The sequence below is a fragment of the Pteropus medius genome, unplaced genomic scaffold (genome assembly GCF_902729225.1).
Source record: "Pteropus medius unplaced genomic scaffold, Ma_sr-lr_union100, whole genome shotgun sequence".
Lineage (NCBI taxonomy): Eukaryota > Metazoa > Chordata > Mammalia > Chiroptera > Pteropodidae > Pteropus > Pteropus medius.
In genome coordinates this window covers 2,193,976-2,218,926 of record NW_024346692.1, presented here as the reverse complement: position 1 = coordinate 2,218,926, position 24,951 = coordinate 2,193,976, and the positions used below count along the sequence as shown (strand labels likewise).

General features: G+C 37.1%; 2 protein-coding genes across 4 annotated transcripts in view; one reads left to right on the top strand and one right to left on the bottom strand.

Moving 5' to 3' along the window:
- The window catches only part of PLBD1 (phospholipase B domain containing 1), a 51,149-nt gene extending 35,498 nt beyond the window's left edge, over nt 1–15,651 (top strand). The window contains exons 7-11 of the mRNA XM_039876415.1: nt 8,286–8,486; nt 8,592–8,732; nt 12,506–12,691; nt 13,373–13,479; nt 15,358–15,651. Coding sequence (XP_039732349.1) covers nt 8,286–8,486; nt 8,592–8,732; nt 12,506–12,691; nt 13,373–13,479; nt 15,358–15,540 — 818 coding nt within the window. The 3' untranslated portion in view covers nt 15,541–15,651. The remainder of the gene's footprint in view (nt 1–8,285; nt 8,487–8,591; nt 8,733–12,505; nt 12,692–13,372; nt 13,480–15,357) is intronic.
- A 663-nt stretch (nt 15,652–16,314) lies between these two features.
- The window catches only part of ATF7IP (activating transcription factor 7 interacting protein), a 104,236-nt gene continuing 95,599 nt past the window's right edge, over nt 16,315–24,951 (bottom strand). For all 3 annotated transcript variants that reach the window (XM_039876413.1, XM_039876412.1, XM_039876414.1), the window contains exons 14-15: nt 23,889–24,001; nt 16,315–20,815 (exon numbers count right to left, since the gene is read on the bottom strand). In XM_039876413.1, coding sequence (XP_039732347.1) covers nt 20,396–20,815; nt 23,889–24,001 — 533 coding nt within the window. In that variant the 3' untranslated portion in view covers nt 16,315–20,395. The remainder of the gene's footprint in view (nt 20,816–23,888; nt 24,002–24,951) is intronic.

Genomic DNA, 24,951 nt, shown 5'->3' with positions numbered 1-24,951 from the left:
GATTTTCTTTGTATTTATTCTATTTGGGATTTGTTGAGTTGTAAGATCTGAAAATTAATGTTTTTCATCAAACTTAAGAATTTTTTAGCAGCTTCAAATATTTTTTCCATCCCTTTATTCTGTCTCTCTCTGGAATTCCAATTACTTATATGCCAGAATGCTTAAATCTCATTCCACAGATCTTGGGGGCTTTGTTCATTTTTCTTCAGTATTTTTTTTCTCTCTAGTCTTCAGATTGGATAATTTTCCTTGATCTATTTCAAGTTTACTGATTCTTTCTTCTGCCATCTTAAACTTACTATTGAATCCATCCAGTAAAATTTTTATTTCAATTATTTCAATTATTTTAAGGTCTAGAATGTCCATTTTGTTCTTGAGTTTCTATTTCTCTGTTAATATTCCTTCTGGTAGCTTTTAATACTATACTTTATTTTTATAAATGATTTGAAGTTGAAGTCTTTGTCAGTTAAACCCAACATCTTAGCCTACTTGGAGACAGTTTCCAGTGACTTTTTTTTTTAGTGTGGGTCACATTTTCCTAGGGTCATTTTTTTTATGTCTAATACTTTTTGGTTGAAAATTGGACATCAAAGATTAGTACATTATAGTGACTGTAGAATTTATTTTTCTGAGAATTGTTGGTGTTCTGTTATAGTAGGCAATTACTTTGCTGGTACTCAAACTTCAAAATATATCTCTCATGCAGTAGCCGATGTCTTTGCTCAGTTTTGTTTGTTTTTTTTTTTTTTCCTACTTCTAGACGCTTCTTTCTCAACCTGGACCCCTGGAGACTGCCCTGGCATCTGTATAGTTTAGTAGATAGCCAAGGATTTTGGCAGAGTTTAACTCAAGTTTTAGAGTTAACTCTCTTTGTGGTGTGCTTGTTTCCAAGGTTCTTTCTACATTTCCATTTGTTCTTCCACCTCTGAATTTTGCCCTTTGACAGATTGAGTGGTCTGAACTATATATAAGCTGGGAAACACCCTCTGTTAAAGTTGCAGCAAACTCATATATCTCACCAGGAACAATTACAAAGGTCGTACAAGGGTAAATTTCTCACTTCTTTCTGCCTTTACTCTGAGCTCCCTGGCATCTCTCACACTTTTGCATGGATAGTGGTCAGCCAGGGAATTGGAAATTTATGTTCAGAATTTGGATCTCTCCTCTTCTGTGGTTCTCTTTTGCTTCCAAAAATTGCCCCCTTAAATTCTCAGCTGTTCTGCAGTACTGAATTCTGACATCTGCCATCTCAAGTCATTATGGCTACAGTTCTCCACTGCCAGAGTTGGGAATAGGAAGTAAGAAGTGCATTTAAGTAAGGAAACTCCATACTCATATTCTTAATTAATACTACCAGTGTTCAGTTTCTCCCTGCCTTTTGGTTGTTTTTTGCACCTACCATAAGTTGTTGTAAATAATTTTATACAGTGCTTATTATTTTTGTAGGAGAAGTCATCCACTTTCTTCATCCTGCCATTATTGAAAAACTCACCCTTGGTATGAGCATTTTTATTGCCCAATGCTTTCCATACTAACAAAAGACATCACAAAAACTCCTCTTAGAAATATTTGCTAACCTTCAGGCTGAGTACGCTGTTTCTCCTTTGAGCTTCCCTGGCACCCTGTGCATAATTTCTTCAGAGCCCATATTCTATATTCATGTCCATGTTTCCAGGGCCAGCACAGAGCCTTGTACATTGTAATCATTAAATGAATATTTATGGAAGCAAGGAAGGAGAAAAGGAGGAAAGGAAGGAAGGAATAAAAGAAAATGAGAAGAAACAAGGAAAGGAAGGAGACAGGCAGACAGATCAGGGATGACCCACTCTGATGTGATCATGGTGGGAACTGTGAGAGAGGAAGAGGGGGAAATGAAATGAAAGATGGAGGGGAGGGCTGCCTAAGAGATCCTTGTCCCTATCACAACCTCGTTGTTTTCTCTTTGTACTGCCTTCTCTTTTATACCTTTGATTTGAAAACAAGAGTCCAAAATGTTCAGGAATCGTTATCAAGACACTTCTGACGCATACTTGTATGTTCAGCACAACCATAGATCTTGAAGCTAATCTTTTGTAGCCGCCCTGGTTATAAATGACAGGAGTAGGACCTAACTAGTCTTATGGAAATTAGGCAGCATCCAAATTTTAAATGAGTTGCTATAAACTTATTTTTGCTAATTTGTTATTGAAACAAAAAGAAAAACCCCTAGTATTTGTTTAGTTCCTACTTACGTGCCTGGTGTTGTATTTGACACTATACTAAACAGTTGGTATGTAATGTGTCATTTAATTTTTATAAAGACCTAATAAGAAGCATGTTGAATCTGCATTTTTCAAATAAAGAAACAGTTTTAGAGAAGTTCATTAGCATGCTTAAAATCATACCACTTAGAGGTTGGGGTCTGGGGCTCAAACACAGTATATCTAACTATAGATATCCATTTTTTTCTCCCAGAAATGGTTCAGTTTGCATTTAAATTAAAAGGTTAAAACTAAGTGAGCCATGAACTCAAAGGGCCTCTTGGCACGGTAGGTAGGTGGAGCTTTTGCGTGGGATCAAAAGCTGGAATCTTTTCTAAGTGTTTTAATTGAGGATTCCAGTAATGATGAACCCTACGATGCTGAAGCGTCAAGCTTAATTATCTCTAAGTGAGGTTCTCTGGAATGCACTTAGTGTGTTTTAGCAAGCATGCACATGTTTCTACTTTGCATTACATCCAAGCATCCCATCGCCTTCCCCACATACTCATATACACTCCGTAAACTTAAAATTTCCTGTAAAGCTTGCTAAAATTTCAGATTCCTAAGTGCCATCGATAGAAATTCTTACTCAGTTGATCTGGTGCATTTGTAACAAGCACCCTAGGTGAGTCTGACATGCTGGGTCCAAGCCCATCCTTTCCAACTTGGCAGCCCTCCTGGTCTAGAGAGCAAAGGCTTTGCTCAGCCTTTTACTCTGTGAAGTTCAAATACTTGAAAGTAGTTGCACAAGAAGGTAAAAGAGTAGTCTGAAAGACCCAAGATAATTTAGGCAAGTCTCCTTTATAATCCATAATGTTATCACTTTCAAAGGTTATAAAATTGCCTATGTATATTGTAAACATTTCAATGTACCATTACTTTTATTAATTTCACAATACGTCTTTTATCTTAGATACCTTGGTCACAAAGCTAAAATAAATACAAACAACCCATGCCAAGATTCAGGTCTTCTGCCTTCAAAAAGTAGAAACAAGGGAGGAAAAGGAATAAAAGTAGGACTGGGGCACGTATTGCAAAGAGTTATAGATAAATTTTTATAGCATTTAATTTATCTGCTTTCTTAAGTACCTTTCTTTTGTTCTTTATGTTGTCTTTGTCACCATCCCAGGCCATTGATGACTTCTTCCAGGCCACACCTGTTTGATCATCTTTCCCCACCTCGCTCAGGAACCTTCCTCCTTTCCATCTTTCCAGAAATCTCACCTTATTTTCTATACTTTTCTTGATTAACTAATTATAAGGTGATTTCCTCCAACTCCACCCTTGTCTATATATGCAACTCCCTCTGACTCACTCTCTCCTTAACCACTTCTACTGCATTTGCTCCATCCTGTCTAAGTGTTGTTGCTATTTGCATGACTACATATCTGTTCTTCCCACATTTTTCAGGCATATAGTGTAGTGGCAAAGGCATGTGTTAAGATTTAGTTTTAGATTTATTCCTGACAATGTTGTTTATTAGCTTTAAGTAGCTAAATATTTTTAAAATAGCTCATCAAAGTGCTCTTCTTGTGAAGATCAAATAATGATATCCATCCTTCTAAAGCAAGGTATCTGGTGTGCAGTGGGTGCACAGTAAATGTTAGTCAACATCATCTTCTCTTTCTTCTTTAGATTTAACAGTGATTTATTGAGCACCTACTATGTATCAAATCCTTTTTCTCGGTGCTGGAGTGAACAAGACAGAAAAAATTCCTGTCCTGATGGAGCTTACATGATATGGGAGAGATAGAAAACAGTAAACAAATAATATAATCTAAAGTAAATAAAATAATTTATTATTGAAGATAAACAAATTTCAGTTTTGATATGGATGATAACAGAATGTTGATTAACTATAAACCCACCTTCTTTATATTTACTCCATATCATCTTGAAGAGATCTATTAATCCCTGTAGCGGACCACTGCAAGATATTCACACTCCACGGCATGGACTTCATGTGATTGAATACATAATAGTGTGAATCCTCCATTGATCACATTCTTACTGCAGGATTAAGCAAATATGTTGTCAATAAATGCCTAGTTGAGGAATAATCACTGGAAGAAGTGGAGATTGATTAATACCAGTTAGACTCTTGGCAGGAAGAGAAACAAATAAATATAATGCAGGAAGGTGGGAAGACTGAGTCCATTGTAGAGTAGAAGAAATAAATGGCTGTAGGGTTTCATGCCCTGTGACAATAGGGCGTCCATAGGCTTCCTTTTATTAGAGTGAGGAAGCAGAAGTTTCTCTGCTGCAGACAGCAACCTTAAAGCATGGGTCCTGGCAGAGATTCAGAGGGGGCATGAGCAGGCAGGGAGGGCAGTCTGGGCATGTGCCTTTTGAAAGAGTTCCCAAGGGAATTCTAATATAGTCTCTGGGCTGGGAACTGTTGTGCAGTGCTTGGGAGATAGCAGACGTTTAATAAACATTTATTGACTGACTGACTGTCAGACTGGCTTAGAGAAATCAGACAGCCCAGCACAGGCTGGTGCTCCCCACAGGTCTGAGGAGGGATACTGTTCAGCAGTAGAAAGAAGCTGAGCAGAAAGGCTGCATATGACGTAAAGTTGTTGCTTTGTTTTGTTTTTTGTTTTTGTTTTCTTTAAAAAGAAAGAACAGAGAATTCTCCCCTCTGTGTTAAAATCAAAGGGTAGCAAGACATTTCAAAACAAAATATGTTGTATAATTGGATCACTGTTATTTTATGTCAGCTATTGCTGTGTAAAAAAATAACCTTTGAAATTTGTGGCTGGAAACAATGTGTGATTATTACTGCTTTTGAGTCCACAGGTTAGCTAAGTGGTTCTTTCTACATAATTAAGGTGGCACATTTCATGCATCTGTGCTTGACTGTGGGTTGGCAGCTTTGTTGTTCTCAGAAGAACTCTCTTGCATGTTTGGAGGTTGACTGGCTAGGGGCTGGCCTTGGCTGAGATGACTGGTCCTCCTCCATGTGGACTCTTAGCCTAGAGACCAGGCTAGACTGGTCTTGTTGACAAGGCAATAACAGGGTTATCAGAGAGTGAGCAGAAGTGTACAAGGTCTCTTGAGGTCTAGACTTAGAACCGGCACATTCTGTTAAAGAAGCAAGTTCCAAATCTAGTCCGGATTTAAGAGATGAGGAAACAGACAACATCTTTTGATGGGAGATGCTGCTAAGTCACATTGCAGAGAATATGGATAAGAGGGGGAGGGTGAAAAAATGCAGCACAGTTGTTTTTACAATCTTAATCCATACTATTGACCCTGAGTTGTTCGTTACTTTTGTCCTTGGTCAACACTGAGTCTGCTTTTTTGGAAGGAAGAAGTGTGTTTGGTCTTTGGAGCTTTGGAGCTGCTAATGCATGAGGTGTACAAATGGATACGTCTTAAATGCAGTTGATAGGCTAAGAAGGGTAAACGTTTCTGGGTTGTACTGAACAATAGGTCTAAATGGCATCAGAGAGTAGTGGTCACTATTTACTTCTATGATTGAAGTGATTTTTTTAAGCTTAAAATATGATTTATTAACTGTAAAGCTTCCCTTTTACTTCTTAATTAAATTCAGCAAGCTTATGATGAAATATTTGCAGGCTGGCTTCTATACTGAAGTGTTTCACTTTCTCCTGATCTAAAATAGTCTGTCTTCCAAAACTGCCAATGACAAATAAGAACGAGGATATAATTTTACATAGTCAAAGAACATTCGTTTCTCTTATAACACAATGTTTTGGGACTTTTCTTTTTTATAATCTTTTCTCTGAGCCTTTTTTTATAATCTTTTTTTAATCTACACTATAGAATTAAGCTCGACTAGAAGTTTTTGCCAGCTAGTTCATTCTCTTTGTGCCAGAACGTGGGTGGCCTACATTTTCCCATCTTTAATAAACAGTCTTGCTCGTAAATGAAAGACTGTTTGTTATATGTATTATTCACTTGCACATATTGAGGAGCGCCTGCCCTCTAGTGTCCATAGAGGTTGCTACAGTAAGGAGTGAATTTGCAAGTTTATCATGCCAGAAATATAGCACTCCACCCTGCAAGGATTTTTCTACCAGAGAGCTTGCTCGAGCTTCCAACTATGGCTGTACAGTTTGAACACTGCAAAACAACCTCTTCCCAGGAGGTGAATGAATTGTCAATGAAATCCATCCCACACTTTGCTGTGAAGCCAGTGCATCCTGTTTCCAGGCTGTATCTTCCCAGAGGGGTTACCCATTGAAATTTCATTCAAGGGTGCCTGTCATCAAGCCTTGTACCACCTAGAGTGTGCAAATTTTTCTCCTTTATATAAACCTGTGTATAGGCTAATAACAGCCTTGGGGAGGCTCATTATGAGTAAGCTGGACACTGCTCTCAACATGTAACTTTGCTACTTAGAAATTTCCAGAAATTAAAATTAGGCTGTTAGCGCTGAATATTACTTAGTCCCAGGTTTTCAGGGGAAGGGCTCAAGAAACAGAGGCAAAATGAGAAGGGCCAAATTTGTTGGTGGCAGTTCAGGGAACTAAAATGCAGGCCTTCTGACTTCCAATCCATGCTCTGAAGTCTTTCCTTTAGCTTCAGACTATCCCTTTATTTGACCTCATCCTAGCCATCCACACGCTTGTTGAGTGAGTGAATGAATGGCTATCCAACTGTATTTTCTGTTTCTTTGCCCCCACCTCCCAAAACTTCCACTCTCTGATGCTGTATCTATTCCTACTGTACATCTTTGTTTATATTTTTGTTCCTACCTGTAATGCTCACTGGTAGAGACCTGGCCAATGCTTATATAAGGTTCAGACTCGGTTCCAGGTCCACTTCCTCCATGAATCTCTCCTTCTCCAGCCTTCATTGAGCCAAAAGAGGGAGAGCCACGAAGGGCGAGCCCAGGCGTTCAGATTTAGTGCAAAGAGCACTGGTCTGGATCAAGGACTTGTATTCTAGGCCCAGGACTGCTAGGAGCTGGCTATCCAATCTGGAGTAGATGCCATCCCCTCTTTGAGCCTCATCTTGGTCTTCCCAATTACAAAAGCATCACACTACGTCGGTGTTGCTCAGTGTGTGGCATGCATAGTGCTGGTGAGGTGGCATTAGGTGGTTCATGGACAAGTATTTTTGGCATGTTAGTAGAAATGTATTGCGTTGGGGGGGAACCCCAAAACATTAAATCCATAGTTCCCCGGATATTATTACATGTGACAAAGCTAAATATTTTAAGTTTAAAAAGAGAGTCAATTTAAGGAAAAATATTAAGTAAACAACAGTAGAAATAGTAATCAGATATGGCAAAAGTGACGAAGTGGTATTAAAATGGTGGAAGTTTATAGAGTGCAGGGGGAACTCGTTCCTCTGCGCTAACTTCCTCGCTGGGGCCTTTCTCTCATGTTTGCTTAGCAGTGACAGTTTGTCCGTCACCGTCAGTTGCTGATGACAATACATCCTCTCTCCTTGTTACCGCTGTGTCTGATGTTCCTTGATTCCATCACACATCACAGTATAAAGTACAAAATTGGCCTTTTAAAAAGACTTGTGGCTTCACCGATTTTCCTATGTTGCCTCCAACATTTACAAAAAAGCATTGACCCACAATGTCAATATCCTACTTTCAAAACTAGTTCACTTTTATAAATGTAGTTTTTTTACTTATAAAAATCATGTAGACTCATTATGCAAAATTTGGAAAATACAGGAAAATAGAAGAGAAAGAAGGCATCCATATTCTTACAATCCAATAATTGAAAGTTGTCCTGTAAAATCCTAGCATATAGGGATCGATTTCTGTTTATTATTTTGGGAAAATGGAATATTTCTGATTTAATATTTGTGATCTCAAATCATAAAATCAAAAAATTTCTATTTCAAATTCAGGGTTGGAGGTTCACTGGCACCTTTATAAATAGCAGTTGAGTAACTGCCACAGAAGTGAGCCAAAGCTGGGAGAGGCTACTAAAGGTCAAGGATGATAGTCACTGTTACTCTGCAAAATGCACTGTGTATGTTAACCTCCATGCTAATGATGGTTCAATAGTTTATGTATATGTATGCTGATTTGTATATTTGTCTTTCCTGTAGGATTCTTAGAGTCTCTGGATGACTTTTACATTCTTAGCAGTGGTTTGATATTGCTGCAGACCACAAACAGCGTGTATAATAAAACCCTACTAAAGTTTGTGACACCCCAGTCTCTCCTGGCCTGGCAAAGGGTCCGCGTGGCCAATATGATGGCCAGTGGTGGCAGGCAGTGGGCAGAGATCTTTTCAAAATACAATTCTGGTAAGTGGCCCTGCAGAATAACTTTTAGGTACGTATATATGTTCAGATTTCGAGTTAACCAGTAAAGCTATACCCATGCCCTGCTTCATGTCTCCCGAATTTCAGGCACCTATAACAATCAGTACATGGTCCTGGACCTGAAGAGGGTAAAGCCAAAATATAGCCTTGACACAGAGACTCTGTACATTGTGGAGCAAATTCCTTCTTATATAGAATTTTCTGACCAAACCGATGTTCTACGGAAAGGTACTTTCTTCATGCTACAAGCTGGAAGTGTGATGAGTATGTGTGTGAGTATATGTGTGTATTTGGTGGGGAGTGTGTGGCGTGTGAATGTTTGATGGGGGAGTATGTGCTGGGAAGAACAGGGTAGGAGTGCTAGCTACACTGGGAGGAAATTACCGGGTTCAGTACAACGTATAAAACCTGCACCTCATGCTCTTATGTGACAGTGTGGAGATTGGGACAAAGCCAGGCACTCGCAATCTTATGACTTCTCACAGCTCTAATATTATCTTCTCTCTTGTGTTATCAAGTTAAGTTCAATGCAGTAAATATTTATGGGAGTGCTACGCTGGCTGGGTGACTGGAAAGGTGTGAATGCCGGCACAAAAGTCCCCTACCTTTAGGGACTCACCGTCAAGTAGGGAAGCAAGGCACACTAAGCAGCCGTTAGAATCTAGAAAGTGAAGAGCAGTGGTAAACTCTGGTGAAACCAAAAAACGAGCAGTCGTTAGTGCGAGGGGTCAGAGAAGGCAGTTCTGGGGGCGAGAATGTAGCCCAGACATTGAAACCTAGGTTTGGGAGTCATGCTGCCTCGATTTGAATCTCTGCTCCTCAGAAATCTCAGGCAAGTTATCCGCTAAGTCTCGCTTTCTTCATCTGTAAAACACAACAGTTTTGGTACAGGTCTACAGACAATTAGTTGTAATTTTGAAACAATCTCAAAACCTCAAAACTCTAAAACCAAAAGTTGTTGGTTTGTTTTTGTCCTAGTTCCCTTGAGAGCAAAATATGACCTGATCAGAACTCGTTTGGTAGCAAACGAGAGAGACTATTTATACATTAGTCTACAAAAATACCAATATTTTTGATTATGAGGTGCTCCTCATGGAAACCGCAATGCCATATCTAATATATGCACTCCATTGCTGTTCTAAAATCCGAAAAACCCTGAATTCTGAGACACGTCTGGCCCCAAGAGTTTTTGGATGTGGGAGTGTGTACCTTTACAGTTTCAAAGGGTTGTAACTGATAATTAATTGAGATCATTTTTTAAAATTCTTGAGCACATTGCTGACACATAGAAAATCCTATTATCCTGCATCAAACATAGTGCTGGGCACACTCAGTAACTGAATGTGTGTTGAATAAATAAAAGTGAAGATGATATTTGAGTGGAGGTTTAAAGGCCTGAATAGGAGCTCACTAATTTGATAAGGGGACAGGGTCAAACAAATAGAGGCATGAAAACCATGGTGGGACTGAGAAACTATTAGCTCAAGATGGCTAAAGGAAAGGCTGTGAAGAGGATGGCAGGTAGTGAGGGGGAAATATCAACCTTTTATATCCTGCTAAGCAGCTTAGCATTTATCCTTTAGCACACAGGAGTTTCTTAAAAGGGAAAATAGACTGGAGGTCAGAGAGAAGACAAGAGACTAATTAGGAAACAAAATAAATCAGCTGATAGATGAGTAGGACTAGAACCAAGATCAAGTCTGGACCCTGGGGATCAGGGTCTGGTTCTCTGTTTTCCAAGTCCCCAAATTGATTTTGTAATGACACCTGGAGTGAGTCATCTGAGGGAGTGGCTCACGCCAAATAAATGCACATAATATGCATAAAACAGAATTAATTAAGGTGAAAACTTCCATTGCCAAGCAGATCAGATACTACCAAGTAGTGGATCTGCCTCCTTTTCTTGTAGGAAAATTCACCTGAGAAGTCAGATCATTAGGTGGTTACTTGGTTAGCATACCAATTCAAAATGGAGACCCTAGCGGTTGGCCCCTGGAGGCTGGTCCACCCAGGTCCTAAGAGCCTGACAGTAACAGCGTGCCTCCAGAGGGAGGCGCTTGTACAGTGGGCGGGCTACCCAAGGCTTTTCTTCTTTGAACTGAAGCTGATTATAGAATGGTAGAGTCAGGTTCTTCACAATGCTATCCCTAGATCCCATGAAGAAAACTACTCTGAGACAAAAAAAAAAAAAAAAAGCAGCTAATGCTAATGCTGATCCATCCTTATGTTTTTCTTTTTTCTGTTTTTTGCCAGAAGAGGAAAGAACAGATTTAAATTTACGGAGAGTCTACTATATACCAGATACACATCCAGGGTTTTATTTGTGTCCTCTTGCTCGATCTTCATAATATACTTCCAGATAAGCAGTATTGTTACCATTTTGCTCCAAATGATATCAAATAATTGATATCATTCAGGCATAAAAAAAAAAAAAGAATAAAAAGTCCCGTAAACCTCCCAGCATTTTGGAAGCAGCGGTGGTATATCTATAAAAGTCCCGGGTGCTTTTAGTCAGAAGGCATTTGCCCTCTCTGAACCTGTTTGTTCCTTTATAGGGAGGGATGGTAATACTTATACATTATCAAGCAGTTGTGAAATCATACAAAATACTCTATTTTAAATGCTTTTATAAATCATGAATCTTTGTGAAAATGTGAAGTATAAAGCAGCCATTTTTTATTTAATTCAAGCTGCTTACATAAAGAGGAATATGATAGTTAATATTCATCTAATGCTTACAAGCATTAGACACTATTGTAAGCATTCCGTCTGCTTGAACTCATTTAATGCTCATATTAATTCTTATATGGTATATGCTATCACTGTTCGCATTTTATAAATGAAGAAACTGAGGCACAGAGAGGTTAAGTAATTTGTCTAAGGTCACATACCTAATAATGGCAGAACTAGGCTTCAGATCCAGGCATTAAACCCCCAAGTCTATATAACCCAAATATATTGTAGCAATAAGTAGGATTTTAGCCTGTAATTTCAGTGTTGTCTTTATCTTAGTTCTTGATGATGGCTCTGGGTCGCAGAATCAGCAAAGTTGAACGTCTTGTCATTTGTTTTGTCTCAATAATCTTGAGTAAGGGAACCTATAAAACAGTAAGAAGGGAGAAAGGCAGACAAGAGATAAGAGAAGAATATGGGGGTGGAAAATCAATCACTGAGTGACGGCGATGTCCCTGTGTTGACTGACTGTCCTATAGGCAATAACCCAGGCCACTGTAATCTGGGATGGTCCCAAAATGTTGATTTTACTAGAGCTGTCCAGTGCTTACTGACTAATGAGCTTTGTGGCCTTGGCACATTATGAAGCTTTGACAAACTGAGCCTTTGTGAATGCTTAGAGCCAAAGGAGTCGAAACCTGCTGGAACCTTAAAGATGATCTCCAATGCCCTTATATTATGGACTCTCCTTTATCCTCCCACTGCTAAACAAAAGGGGGGAAATATGAGGTTAACTACCTAAGACCTACTTATTTAGCCATACTACCAAGTAGTGGATCTGCCTCCTAATTTCAGTCTAAAATTCAGGTTTTCTGATTTCCAGCACTGAGTTCTTCCCCTCTCCCATGATTGGCACCTGGCCACATCGTGAAACCATCTTTTGGCGTTTTACTAACCATGTCCCCTTTTTAAGTGAGCTCCCCAGACTGCTTTGTGTTATGCTACATTTTGCTCTATAAACAATAAAGTTGTTTTCTGGTTAATAGATTGCTTTAAGAATTTGGGGTGAAAACCAAAGCATTCTGATCCTCTTTTTCTCCTAATGGAATAATCTAGAGATATACCAATTCTGTAAATTATAAGAATCAGTTTGACTGCCAGGGTTCACATTCAAAGTTTTAATTTCTGTATATCATTTTGTAGTTACACACCTGTGCCAGTTCTGCAAAAAACAACTATTATTAATAACATTTTTTTGTTCCCTCTCTTTCCTTTTCTGTCTCCCTCCCCGTCAACCCCACCCTTCCTTTCCTTCCATTCCAAATCAGGATACTGGCCCTCTTACAACATTCCTTTCCATGAAAAAATCTACAACTGGAGTGGCTATCCAATGTTAGTTCAGAGGCTGGGTTTGGACTACTCATATGATCTGGCTCCACGAGCCAAAATCTTCCGGCGTGACCAAGGGAAAGTGACTGATATGGCATCCATGAAATATATCATGCGATACAACAGTACGTAGCACATTTCCCAAGAATCATTCTTCAAAACTCCTTTTCTTCCCCATGGATAAAGAATCCATGTAAGTTTATGATCTCTGTACCAGAAGGAATTATAAGAAGTTATTGGATTAAATATTCGGGATTAATACTATACATATATTATACTCGACAAATAGAATTTGTCCTCCTTTATAAAATGACAGGGAAGAAGATTCTACAGCTTTTATCATTGGAAAAATTATATGTAAAATACAGAAGAAATCACCCATATAGAGTACTTTTTCTTTACTACTCCCACCCCCAAACACATTTCCTTCCAAGGACAAAAGCAGCCAATAAAACAAAAATTATTCCTAAATTTTTTATTTTTGGTGAATAGTATCAAAGTCGAATTTGCATTAATTTTGTTGAAAAAAATCAATGCACATTTATCCCGTTCTCTCTCTTCCATCTACTCTTCATTGTGCAAGGTTCTTGAGAGCAGGCTGGGCCTGGAGCTGGGGACTTACAGTCGCCCCTTCCTAGTACAAGCCAAAGGAAACTTCTGTATCTGGGAGCAGGCTGGGCTGAGGCCGCCTCTGGGGTATATACTCTCTGATTACCTTGGCTTTAACGGGTCCAAAAAGCATACTGTGGATAAGTGTTATCTCAGAATAGTTAGTACTCACTCTTGTCCCCATCTCTGTTTCCTAGATTATAAGAACGATCCTTACAGTAGGGGTGATCCGTGCAATACCATCTGCTGCCGTGAGGACCTTAACTCACTTAACCCAAGTCCTGGAGGTTGCTATGATACAAAGGTAACATGCTAAGGCTTTTGAACTTCACATCCACCAGCACCTATGCCTATTCAAAGGCAAAGCTGCAAAGGTTTTTGTGGCATAAAGCACAATAGTGTTCCTAACCATTAGCTCAGTTCAGGATTCAGCTTTTTTCAGAGATTCTAGTGATAGGTACCATTGCCTAACTTCAAGTTCCTGCTCTGCCACTTAATAACAAATCACATAATCTTGCAATGCTTCTGTTTCCTCACCTGTGAAATGGAAATAACAGTACTTGCCTCATAGGGTTGTTGTGAAAAATAAACAAAATACAAAAGGTTTAGAATAGTACTCAGATGCACAATTATGATGATGATGATGAAGGTGATAATGTTGATGTCTTAAGTTCTACTAGACTGTCCCAAAGTCCAAAGAGCATATTATAGACAGCAGTGTGATTTCACAACAAGCAGAAATTAAATTTAGCTTATGGGACCAGATCCAAGACACTAAAGGGTTTTTACCATGTTAGAATTGATAAGTGCTGTAATGTGTCTTATATGTTTGCAGTGGTGGTCTGAAGCCAACTCATACAAGCTTGTGCAAACCAGTTGTTAAAATCAGTTGACTTTGTGTCGATAGCTTGGAATCAGCCATGGTAGGAGTATTTACACCATGGAAATCAGCAAACCCTACAATTTAGGGCTTTCTTTCCTCAGAGAACTGGTTGTTAAACATTTACCTATATACTATTGGGTTTGGGGTGTCTAAGGGTATGAGTTGGCCGTTTTAGTTGGTGGAGAGAATCATACTACTAAATCCTTTTGCACTTTTGGTTTTGGATATGTGTCTTTTCATTTGCAACTCATCCTAAATTCTGGAAGAAATCTGTTTGAAGTAGACTATTTTTTCTTTGGCTCTGAAACTGTAAGAATGCCAACTTCTCTAAACAAATTTTTTTCTATCGGCCTAAAACCTAAATAGGAGATGCTTCAGTAGTCTGAGATCCAACTCATCCTACTTTTTAGCTATGTGATGATGGCAAAGCTTTAGCCTTAATTATTCTCAATATGTTGTATAACATAAAAAACAATAGTGGATGGAAAGTTGTAGCACACATGAATCCCCAATGAATATTTTCATATTTATTTCTTTTTAATGGTATTTGCGAACATTCAATAAAGTGTGCAAAAGTGTGATATCCATTCCAGAGTATACAAGATTTCTGCTGCCTTGCCTAGAATTCAGGCCAAGTTGCCATTTTTCAAATTTTACTTTCTTCTGAAACAGGAGCCTGCCAATTTTTCATTAAAAAAATTTCTGTTGAGGGTTTACTTGAAAAATATCGTTTTCTTTTTAGGCATTTTAAATACGGAGAAAGTCGAAGTATTGAGGCATTTTTTTTCTTTCTCCTCTAAGGTTAAGATTTGCTGCTACCCAGTGTTTAGGTGTTTTTGAGAACCATGGACCTCATTTTTTGATAGAGTTCCATCTTATAACTCTTGTTACTGTCCTGATTAGCAACAACTTCTGAGGAATTAATATTATCTAGCACTGCTCCAAGCATTTGCTGTCATTAATCCTCATGACAACATTTTTGTGAAGTAGGGTTATTAGCCTTCTTTATAAATGAGAAAACTGAGTCAGATAGAGGTTATTTTAAAATAAATTTTGGAGCTAGAATTCCGATAAGTAATCTGACTACAGATCTCACACTTTTGGCTATGTTAATACCCTTCTACTAGTCAGTTCACATTTGAATGCCAAATGCATACCGAAAAGCATAATGTGGAAGCTTGCAAGATTTTGTTTTAAAGGACTAATATTGTGACCTTGTAAAAAGAACAGGAAAATATGAAAAAAAGAGATTGTTTTTTCCAAATTGTTTTCTAAAATGTCCCCCTCCTCTCTTTCCAGGTGGCAGATATTTACCTAGCTTCACAGTACACAGCACATGCCATTAGTGGTCCCACAGTACAAGGTGCCCTCCCTGTTTTTCACTGGAACCAGTTCAACAAAACTCTCCATGAGGGCATGCCAGAAGCCTACAACTTTGATTTTGTGACCATGCAACCAATTTTGAAACCTGACAAAAAATGAAGGGGGAAGATGAGGGAATAGAAGGCTGCAAATAAGATACCAAAGGCACTATTTTAGCTGTTTTTCCATTCAAGATTAGTCTTAATAAAATGTCTTAAATTTAGTCTGTTATTTTCATTTCCCACTGTTAATTTTGTAGGTAATAAAATTAGAACTGTAGAAGAAACATTATATATGATTAACAATACCAAACTAAGACATACATACTTATTTACAAGAAGGTATGGCAGAAACTGCTCTCTCACGCACCAAAATCCATATTCTCCTTTTACGCCTGGCCATGCAGACAATATATCCTAGGTTTCCTCAGGTAGTTGTGCCATGTGATGGAATTCTTACCAATGGAATCTGGAATGAGTGTCACTTTCTGGCCTGGCTCCTAATAATCTGTGCTCCATGCTCTCTTTCCCTTTTCCCTGGTTGGACATACTTAATGACAAAAGCTCAGAGAAAGGTGGTGCTGTGTTTCCAAAGGAACGTCTAATAGAAATGCAGTTAATGATTTTCTGGGCATTAACAACTATCAGATGAGTCTTTTGGTGGTGCAGTCTAGGCACACGATATAGCAAACCATTTAGTGTCTCTAATCTGGAAGCAACTCTGCATAACAACTTTTCTTTTAAAGTCGAAAAATTATGTGTGGTTTGAGTGCTGTGGTAATGCCCAATAGGTTAAATAAACCATATTGCACAGTCTAATAGGTGATTTTTTTAAAAGGTGACTTTTAAAATAAACACATGGGCCAAGAAGAATCAGAATGAATCAGAGTACTCAGAATGTTAAAAACCCAGTAGTTTATTTCAAAGTATAAATTTCAGGCTTGCTGGACAAAATCCCACTACAGTTAACACTTATACAGACACCAGTCTACTGTACATTTAGAAAAAAAAAAAAAAACTTTTAAAACCTAATAAAAATAGGGCAACTTGCTATAGCCCAGTTTGTATTAGACATTAGGAAGGTCTTACATTGTCTTATTATTTACACTTTCAACTACAATAAAGAAAAATCAGAATGCAAGTTTCCTACAAAGGATTTATTTTTATATTTAGTTTTAAAATGGCTGATGAAATACCAAAGCCCGGATCCCCAAAAGGTAAATTTGATTGCCCAGTTACCTTATTTACAAAAAACAAACAAAACAAGACACCATTTAAATATAAATGATGGATATTTAGCTGTCTATGAATTAAAAAAAAAACTTTAGCATGATAAAACTTTGTATTGTACTATTCCTCCCCAATGGCTGGCTCAAAGGGGATGTATTTTAGGAATTACACAAATCTCTCACACTAACAAAACACCTCATAAAAATTGTTCTTTGTCCCAAAATGTAAAAAAAAAAAAAAAAAAAAGGTAGGGGAAAGGGCATCATTTGCCCAGTAAGGAAGGCAGACTCATACATAGGTTTTAGATAGTGATTTGCAATAATCTAATACGGGGACATGGTTTTTCCAGAAATTAGAATAAAACGGGCCAATGATCGGTCAATGATAAAATGAAAATAATGAACGAATCATAGGATACTAAACAACCCAAGAAAGTAAGTCTGCGAGAACATATGGAAGGTCTTTGCAGTGCTCCACTGTGCTAAAATCAGGGGTATAAAAGCAAGAGGGGAGGAAAACACAGGCAATGTTTTGTTAACCTTGTACAGTACTGGGAAATTCGTGAAACACGATAAATGCATATCATGCAGTACTAATACCTCGCTACAGAAATGATAATTTAGAAAATGTAAGCAAAAGAGCAAATGACAAAAACTAAGTTAACACTTAAGCGAAACAGTAAGAGACCTGTATGGTGCAGCCTGCCTCATGAGTTCTGCGGAGCTGTACCTAAAATTTTGAGCTCTTTGCTCTTTTTCAATTAAACCTTTCATTTATTATCCATCGGTTGGGGTGGGGAAGGTGGGGGGGCAATTGGTATCCCAATAAATACTTTTCAAGGAAGAAAGTTCTACTCTTCACTTCTCTCATTAATTCCTACTGTGTTAAACGGAGAACGTATTCTGCAGATTTTAAAAAGTGAGTTCCAGAGAAAGGGATAGTTGCCTCATCAAGTTAACTGTTAAAAGATGTTGTTTTTGTATGTAATTTACAAATTTATTGGCAATAACATAATTTTGAAAAAATGCTTACTCACACTTAAAACAGGGTGAAAATTACTCTGGCAAAGTGCAAAGTAGAGAGTAACATCCCCATTACCTTTAAATGCCATATACACATCCTATATTTCAGGTTGAAATAACAAAAGTTTCCAGGATTTTCAAGGCAATACTTAACAAGTATTGTCAGGGTAAAAATGTACCAAACTTGCACTCCCAAAATGGGATAATCAAGCTTATTTGTAATACTTTGTGAAAAGGTACCATGTGGGGGTGTGAACTGCTAAAAAGTCTGTAATCAGTAGTTATTCCTAGATGAGCCCTCCATTCTCTCCCCCAAAAAACAAACAAAAAGCGCTCATCTTTAAATCTTGCCCAAAATAAAAGTCTAGAATTCTAGCCTAGCACCTTTCAGTAAATCCAATATAGCTGTTGCCCACAGGTCTCGTGGCAGGCTAATTGGAGGAGATCATCTTAAAATATGCTTTTTCCTCAAATAATTTGTATCTTTCACCATCTGGAATAAAAAGTTTTATTTTACTGTACTACATCTATTTTTAGGGTTACTATTTGACTATTTTTTGACAAACACAAAGTAGGCTAAAATAATGAAATATTTTCATTCTACTGGGCTTTTTTCACCTGATTATATAATGCTATGAAAACTTCAAAAAATAAAAAATAAAAGGATTAGTGAGTATAAATAAAAACATTCACCAAGGTAACCTTTTCTAGGCTAGGTAAGCAAATTATTATTATGTGACCATAAAATAAGCCAATAAAGAACAATTTTGAACATGGGCTTTCTGTTCTGTAGAGGAATGATCCTGAACACATAATCAACATTGCAACCATTGCAGGTAAAAACATACATACATGCAAATATAGAGAGGTGCTCAGGTACACCTAGAAGATATCCCTTTTTGAAATTTTCATTGGCATGACACCGGCAACTTCTTTACCATCATGATTAGTCCTAGAATGAGTAACATCTACATAGTTGCTTGGCAAATTTGATTCATGAAAACTTTCTCATTGTGGCCTCATTTTCTGAAAGTGAAAGGAAGGTTTTGGAGTATTTACAGTTTGGCAATCTGTAGGCTTTCTTCAGCATCAGTTAAACTTCACAACTAACATGACAGTTCACTGACTGGTCAAAGTCTCCAAGGACTTTACAACTAAAATGCTTCTGATAACAAACCAACCAGGGTTGCAAACAAAGCAGCATTAATAGAAGGGACAGCTCCCTCCTATAATTCTGGAAAAAAATTATGAATAAGTTGAAAAGGCAGTAAAAGGAATTCCAATATGGTTAAGGGAAGATGACTTGATAAATTATTTCACAAACTCCATGAATTCCTTTCAAAACATTCTCAGCCACACTTTCATCCCCAAACTTACCCCAGCAGTCCTTTCCTACCTATGCTCAAACACCTTCCTGATAACCAGTGGAGCTGGCATTCATACTGAAGATGCATGACGTAAGCAGAATTTGATTAACTTTGAAGAGGAACAAAGATGCACAGTAAGTTACATCTAATTGTTATATAAAACCACCCCAGAGGACATACGTTAAATTCTATCCAAAGCTGACAGACAGTAAATCAGACAAAACTTGGCATCATCAAAACAAAGTTAAAGATTAAAACAGAAAGACTGATATGAGAATAAAGAGATGATAGAGTTTTCCCTTTTCTACTTTAGCTTACTGTTTTTTGTGAATTTTACTATTTACTTCCTTTGAAGGAATACTATGCTTTGGGTGATAAAGTGAACTAGAATTGCTTTCATAATTTCTAACACTGCGAACACAGATACCAAAATGCTTGAAGGAAATTTTTCTTAGTTCAGTCTTTTCTTGGTCCACTTTACACAGAGGTAATTTAAACAGTGACCAAAAATAAAAGCATTTGTTCTTAGAAGAAAATAGCAAGTCAATTTTTTGGAGTTAAATATAATAATGCCACTAACAATATATAAAAAGCCTTGGTTTAAAATTTACTTGAGGGGAGTGTGCTACATTTTGTGGAGATGAGGGAAAGATGAAGGGTGAAAGGCTGAAAGGGAAGAGTAAACAACAATGGACAAATGGTCGTGTTTATTTTTGCAGTTACTCTTTAAGGCACAAAATAAATGTAAAAGCCAGGTTAGGAAAGGGAGAGGCTGTTGCAGATTTTTTTCACCTGATTAACAATCCAGAAGAAACAAAAGAAAAAGATGAGCAGATCCTTTCTTGTATTCAAATTAACCTATTTTAGAACAATTTAGCCATTTTGCTTTTATTTCTTTCTTTGAGTTGTTTTGATTCTGTTTAAATCATTTAACTATGAACCTACAGATCCCTTAGAAGCAGAATCATGCCAGTTACGAACCTCAGTTCCTTTGATCTACTTACTTTATACTGGAAGAGAAGTAAATATGAGAATGAAAACGGAGATTCCACTGCAATAAACATATAAATAGGGGGGGAAAAACCCACACAAATACCCACACATATTCCCCAGGCTCAAAACTAAAGAAAGGTGCACATTTACATTTCAAAACCTTGACGCTTGAATTGTCCAGGAAAAGATTCTTGCTTTATGGGCTGAGTTTATTTTACTCTGATTATAAACAAATGTAGTGTATATACACATCTGTCCAAGAAATCTTGCACAATGTGGATTTTACAATGGGTATCATGCACAAGATTAAAATATGACCAAAAAGTGGAACTTTTCAAAGAGGAAGAGATAAAGGCTCCAAGGTTTAACTGCTCTGGGAAGAAGAGATCACATCCGTTGACTGAGGATCACAGAAGGGTCCAAAACGTCCATAAATATCCTTGGCTCGTACTGCAAAGTAGTATTTGCTGCCAGATACAAACTGGGTGAGAGTGCATGCCATGGGCAAAGGAAGTGCCTTAACCTCTCCAATCTTTTTCCATTGTGAGGGCACAGTGGCACTGGGTTCCTCATGGTAAGCATAGAGATGGTAGCTGTCAACAGTGGCACAACTTCGATCCACCTCCAGGACACTCCATGATAGTACAATGCCATTTTGACTTTGAACTCTTGCTAACTTCAAGTGTGGCTTCTGAGGCAGAGATGTGCTGGCAGCTTCTGGGGGCAGACGCTGTGGTTGTGGGGCTTCTGGTAAGGGTGCTGGATGCACAGGGCGTGGGGGCTCCTAACAAGAGAAGAGTCATGTTAATTCATAATGAGCACAGAACTAGAATATCTTAGAGATCATTTTATATCAAGAATACTGGGAAATAACAAACATTATACTACATTTAGCAAGTTTTATTTGGTGATTTGTAACCAATCATGCCCCAAACAATGGAGCTGAGGTAACTCCTGCTACACTTTCTAGACCTACAATGCTGAGTTTTCCTCAGGAAATAAAAGCTCTTGCTAATGGAACATCATCTTGACAGAAATTGAAATAATCATCCATTTCTAAAAAAAATAATTTAAGATTTAATTCTCTACATGTACTACAGATTCTCATTTTAGTATAATATAACATTTTAAAATATGTGTGGCAGTCTATCTTGGGAAACTTGAGTATTCAACTCTACTTTCATTTTTAAGTCCTTTTTCCATATAAACATATATTATGTTTTTGGTCAGTCTGCATGGAAAGGTGACATTTAAATTAGGCCATGAAAGATGAGAGTTTAAAATGTAGGAAAAGTTATGTAACTTTCTGCTGAAAGGTAAAGCATGAGCAAAGGCATGGGCATTTCAAATGAAGGGATTTATAGGCAAAACCAAGTATTAACTTTTACTTAGACATGGAGTATGTGAAGAAGAAAAGATAAATTTAGAAAGGTAGGTTAAAGCCAGATGATGAAAAAGCATAAATACTTAGCTTAGGAAGTCAAAATGACTTATCTAACACTGGATATTATTATTATTATTATTATTATTATTATTATTATTATTTTATTATATCTGGGTTTTAAGATTACAGTAATAATTTTTTCAAAAAAGATTCTAGTTAGAGCCAGGAAATAGGGATATGAGTGATTTTTACTTATTGTTCATTGCCTGTAGATTGAAAGTCATGAAACAAATAAGGTTTCCTTAACTGAAGTTCATTTAACAAAAATTGTTTTACTATACATTTCATTAAATGAATAATTTGCACATACTAGTGAATTCTGTGATGGTCTGATGCTTTTTAATTTCCATGCCTTTTCAAAGTTTAGTACCAGAAACATGCACATAGGAAGAACTTAGAAAGGATATGCTGAATAATTTCCAGGAATGAATATCTGCTGAAATTCATATGCCTAGTAGAAAAAATTCATACACACATCTGGAAAAAGGTACAATCTATAGTTAAAAAGCTAAAATAAATATAAAGTTGGGGGGGCAAATTTAAATAGATAAAACACTGAAAGCTGAAGAATTAGAACTGATAATGAATACTAGCCATGTGGCTGTATTTCCTCTCTCAGAACGTCTTTTTTCCTAAAAAGACTTAATCACTTAAAATAATAACATTAAACAAATGTATAGCTAGCACTCTAAGAGAAAATGGCTGGAGCCATGAACTTGACTGGAGGGAGCACAGGAATTCAAGGAGTTTGACAATATCTTAAATGGCCTGTAATATGCCTTAAAGTTCTTGAAATTCTAGGATTCTGAATCTGCTCATATCCACAAACAAATTAAGTCAACAATGTTGTTTTGTTTTTGCCACTGCAATGGAGATTTTTACTGAAGTTTTACAGATAAAATAATGTATCAGGTATTTGCTTCAAAATAATCTGGTGTATATATGGTTGTGGAATTTAAGTGACTGGCACCATAGATGAAATAAGACTAGCCAAGAGCTGATAATTGTTGATGGGTATGTAGGAATTGTTATACTAATCTTTTATATACATTTGAAAATTGCCATTTAAAAATATATTTTTAGATTAATTAAAAGAATGTTCCTCCTGTGAGATACACAGTTTTTTCCAAGACAATACACATGGATGGAATCCCATAAAAAAACAAACAAAAAACATCACAAACTCAACTCTTATGGGTTATCAAATCTGCAAAACTATGGCATAAATAATACACTTTTACTATATATATTTTTGAAAGAATATAGGATAAAATAAATTATTTGCAGCTGCAAACAACAGTAATAACATATTTGCCACATACCCTAACAGGGCCAGACTGAAGCGCTATGAAAACACTCTGGAGGTTCTGGGATCAGATAACCTGAATTTTAAAATGGCTCTGCCTCTGACGCTCGCTTGGGTAATGACACTGAGTAACCACTTAACATCTTTGTGACATAGTATCCTTTAACATCAAAAAAAAAAAGTCTTCATAAAGTTTTGAGTAAGATTAAACAAAATAAACGTAAGTGCTTAGTAGAGTACCTGATATATAGTAAGTGCTCCATTAATTTTTTCATTATAGTGGGATACTAAAAATAATAGCTATTAAGAACATAGGCCCAAGGGCATGGGTTTTTACTCGACCTCTGTGTATTAGCCACAGTATCTATAAAAAAGCAAGAGACTTACAGGATTCCTGTGTGAGGACTAAGTATATTAATAGTGCCTGGCACACAGTAAACACTCGATAAATGCTAGCCATTAATATGTTTAATAAAAAAAGGATCCTTTGGTTGGTAAAAACAAATACCAGCCTCAATTTCTCCCCTCTTCATAAAGCCAGTATTTCCATTTACATGGTATACTGTACTAAATATTGTTATAATCACATCGCAGGATAATGTGACATTATTTTGGAGGCTATATCTAATAATCCAGCAGTATTGTGAATCTCTCAATAAATGAATTCCCAATACTGATGGATTATTAAAAACAATAACGTGGTGGCCATGTAGCAGTTAGAACTGGTATATAAGGTTTTGAGGAAAAGAATAACATTAAAACATCAAAAAATACTTTTTGAAATATGCTTTTTAATATTAAAAAATATTCCTTTTAATTTAACCATGAGTTAAAATGGTCTCCTTATTTTACTTCACATGCCCCAGCTATAGACTCTGCACACTGTAAGCCACCACAAGCAAACTCGATGATCTTCGATGACCATCGTCCCTAGGAACATTTGTTCATAATGGTTAAGATCTACTATCTTAAAAAAACTTCTGCAGGAAAAACAGAAGACCTGTCATTTCCTTTTGATATAACTAGCATAAAGAAAAAAATGCTAACTATAATAATGTTTGACAGCTTTATCAATGAATATTTGTAAAGACAAGCACCAACACTTACAGTATGCACTTGTGGTGGTCGGTGATGCACTGTGAGCTGAGGTCCTGTTGACCCCAGGGTTAGCCCATTGTTTACAACATATGTAGTTGCTTGAGGCACTCGAACTGTGACACCTACAACAGAAAATTAAGGGAAAAATTAGAATTCTATTCTAAATTTGGTGGAACACTGATTAAACACTTGAAGTTAGTAAAGTGTTATTTTTAAAAAAACAGAAGGAAAAATATTTCTAATCTAGAAGTCTACACTCAGCCAAAGTATCATTCAAGCATGAGGATGAAATAAATGGAATCCCTACCAAAATGACTATGAGCAAAAATCCTAGATCACTGGAACACTGGTGGTACCGTACATGTAGAATGTTCGCAAACAAGCCAGAATGGAGCAGTGTGATTCTAAAGACAGAAAAAATAAAGCTATCCTCACAAAGATCACTGCTGTCTCATCTTTTTAACTAGGACACATTTAATACATCTCACCTACTGAACATCAAGCTTAGCCTACCTTAAATGTGCTCAGAACACTTACATTAGCCGACAGTTCGGCAACTATCTCAAGTTTCATCTCAAGAGTAATTACCTTCCTTTTCTTACCAGAAGCAGGAAACAAAGATGGGCATGTTGTAGACATGATGGAATGCAAAAACACAAAATGCAATATTCAAAAAATGTTGGTAATACAGTACACTGTAAAGTACCAGTTGTCTACCCTCATGAACATGTAGCTGACTGGAAGCTGTGGCTGGCTCCCAGCCTCACAGGAGAGTATTGTATCATATATTACAAGCTCAGGAGAAGATAAAAATTCAAAATTCTAGGTATGGTTACAATTGACTGTGTACTGCTTTTGCACCATCATAAAGTAAAAAAAAATTCAAGTCAGAGACCATCTGTATGTAGAAACTACAAGTTCCCTTCAATGTTTTCACATCTTTTACTTCTCAGCCATCTTCTATATCTTTAAGACTCTCTCATTGGACACTATCCATTACCATTATTTCCACCATCTAGGCTAAGTCATAATTAGTCATTCTCACTTTAATTAGGCAAGGTATCTATTAATA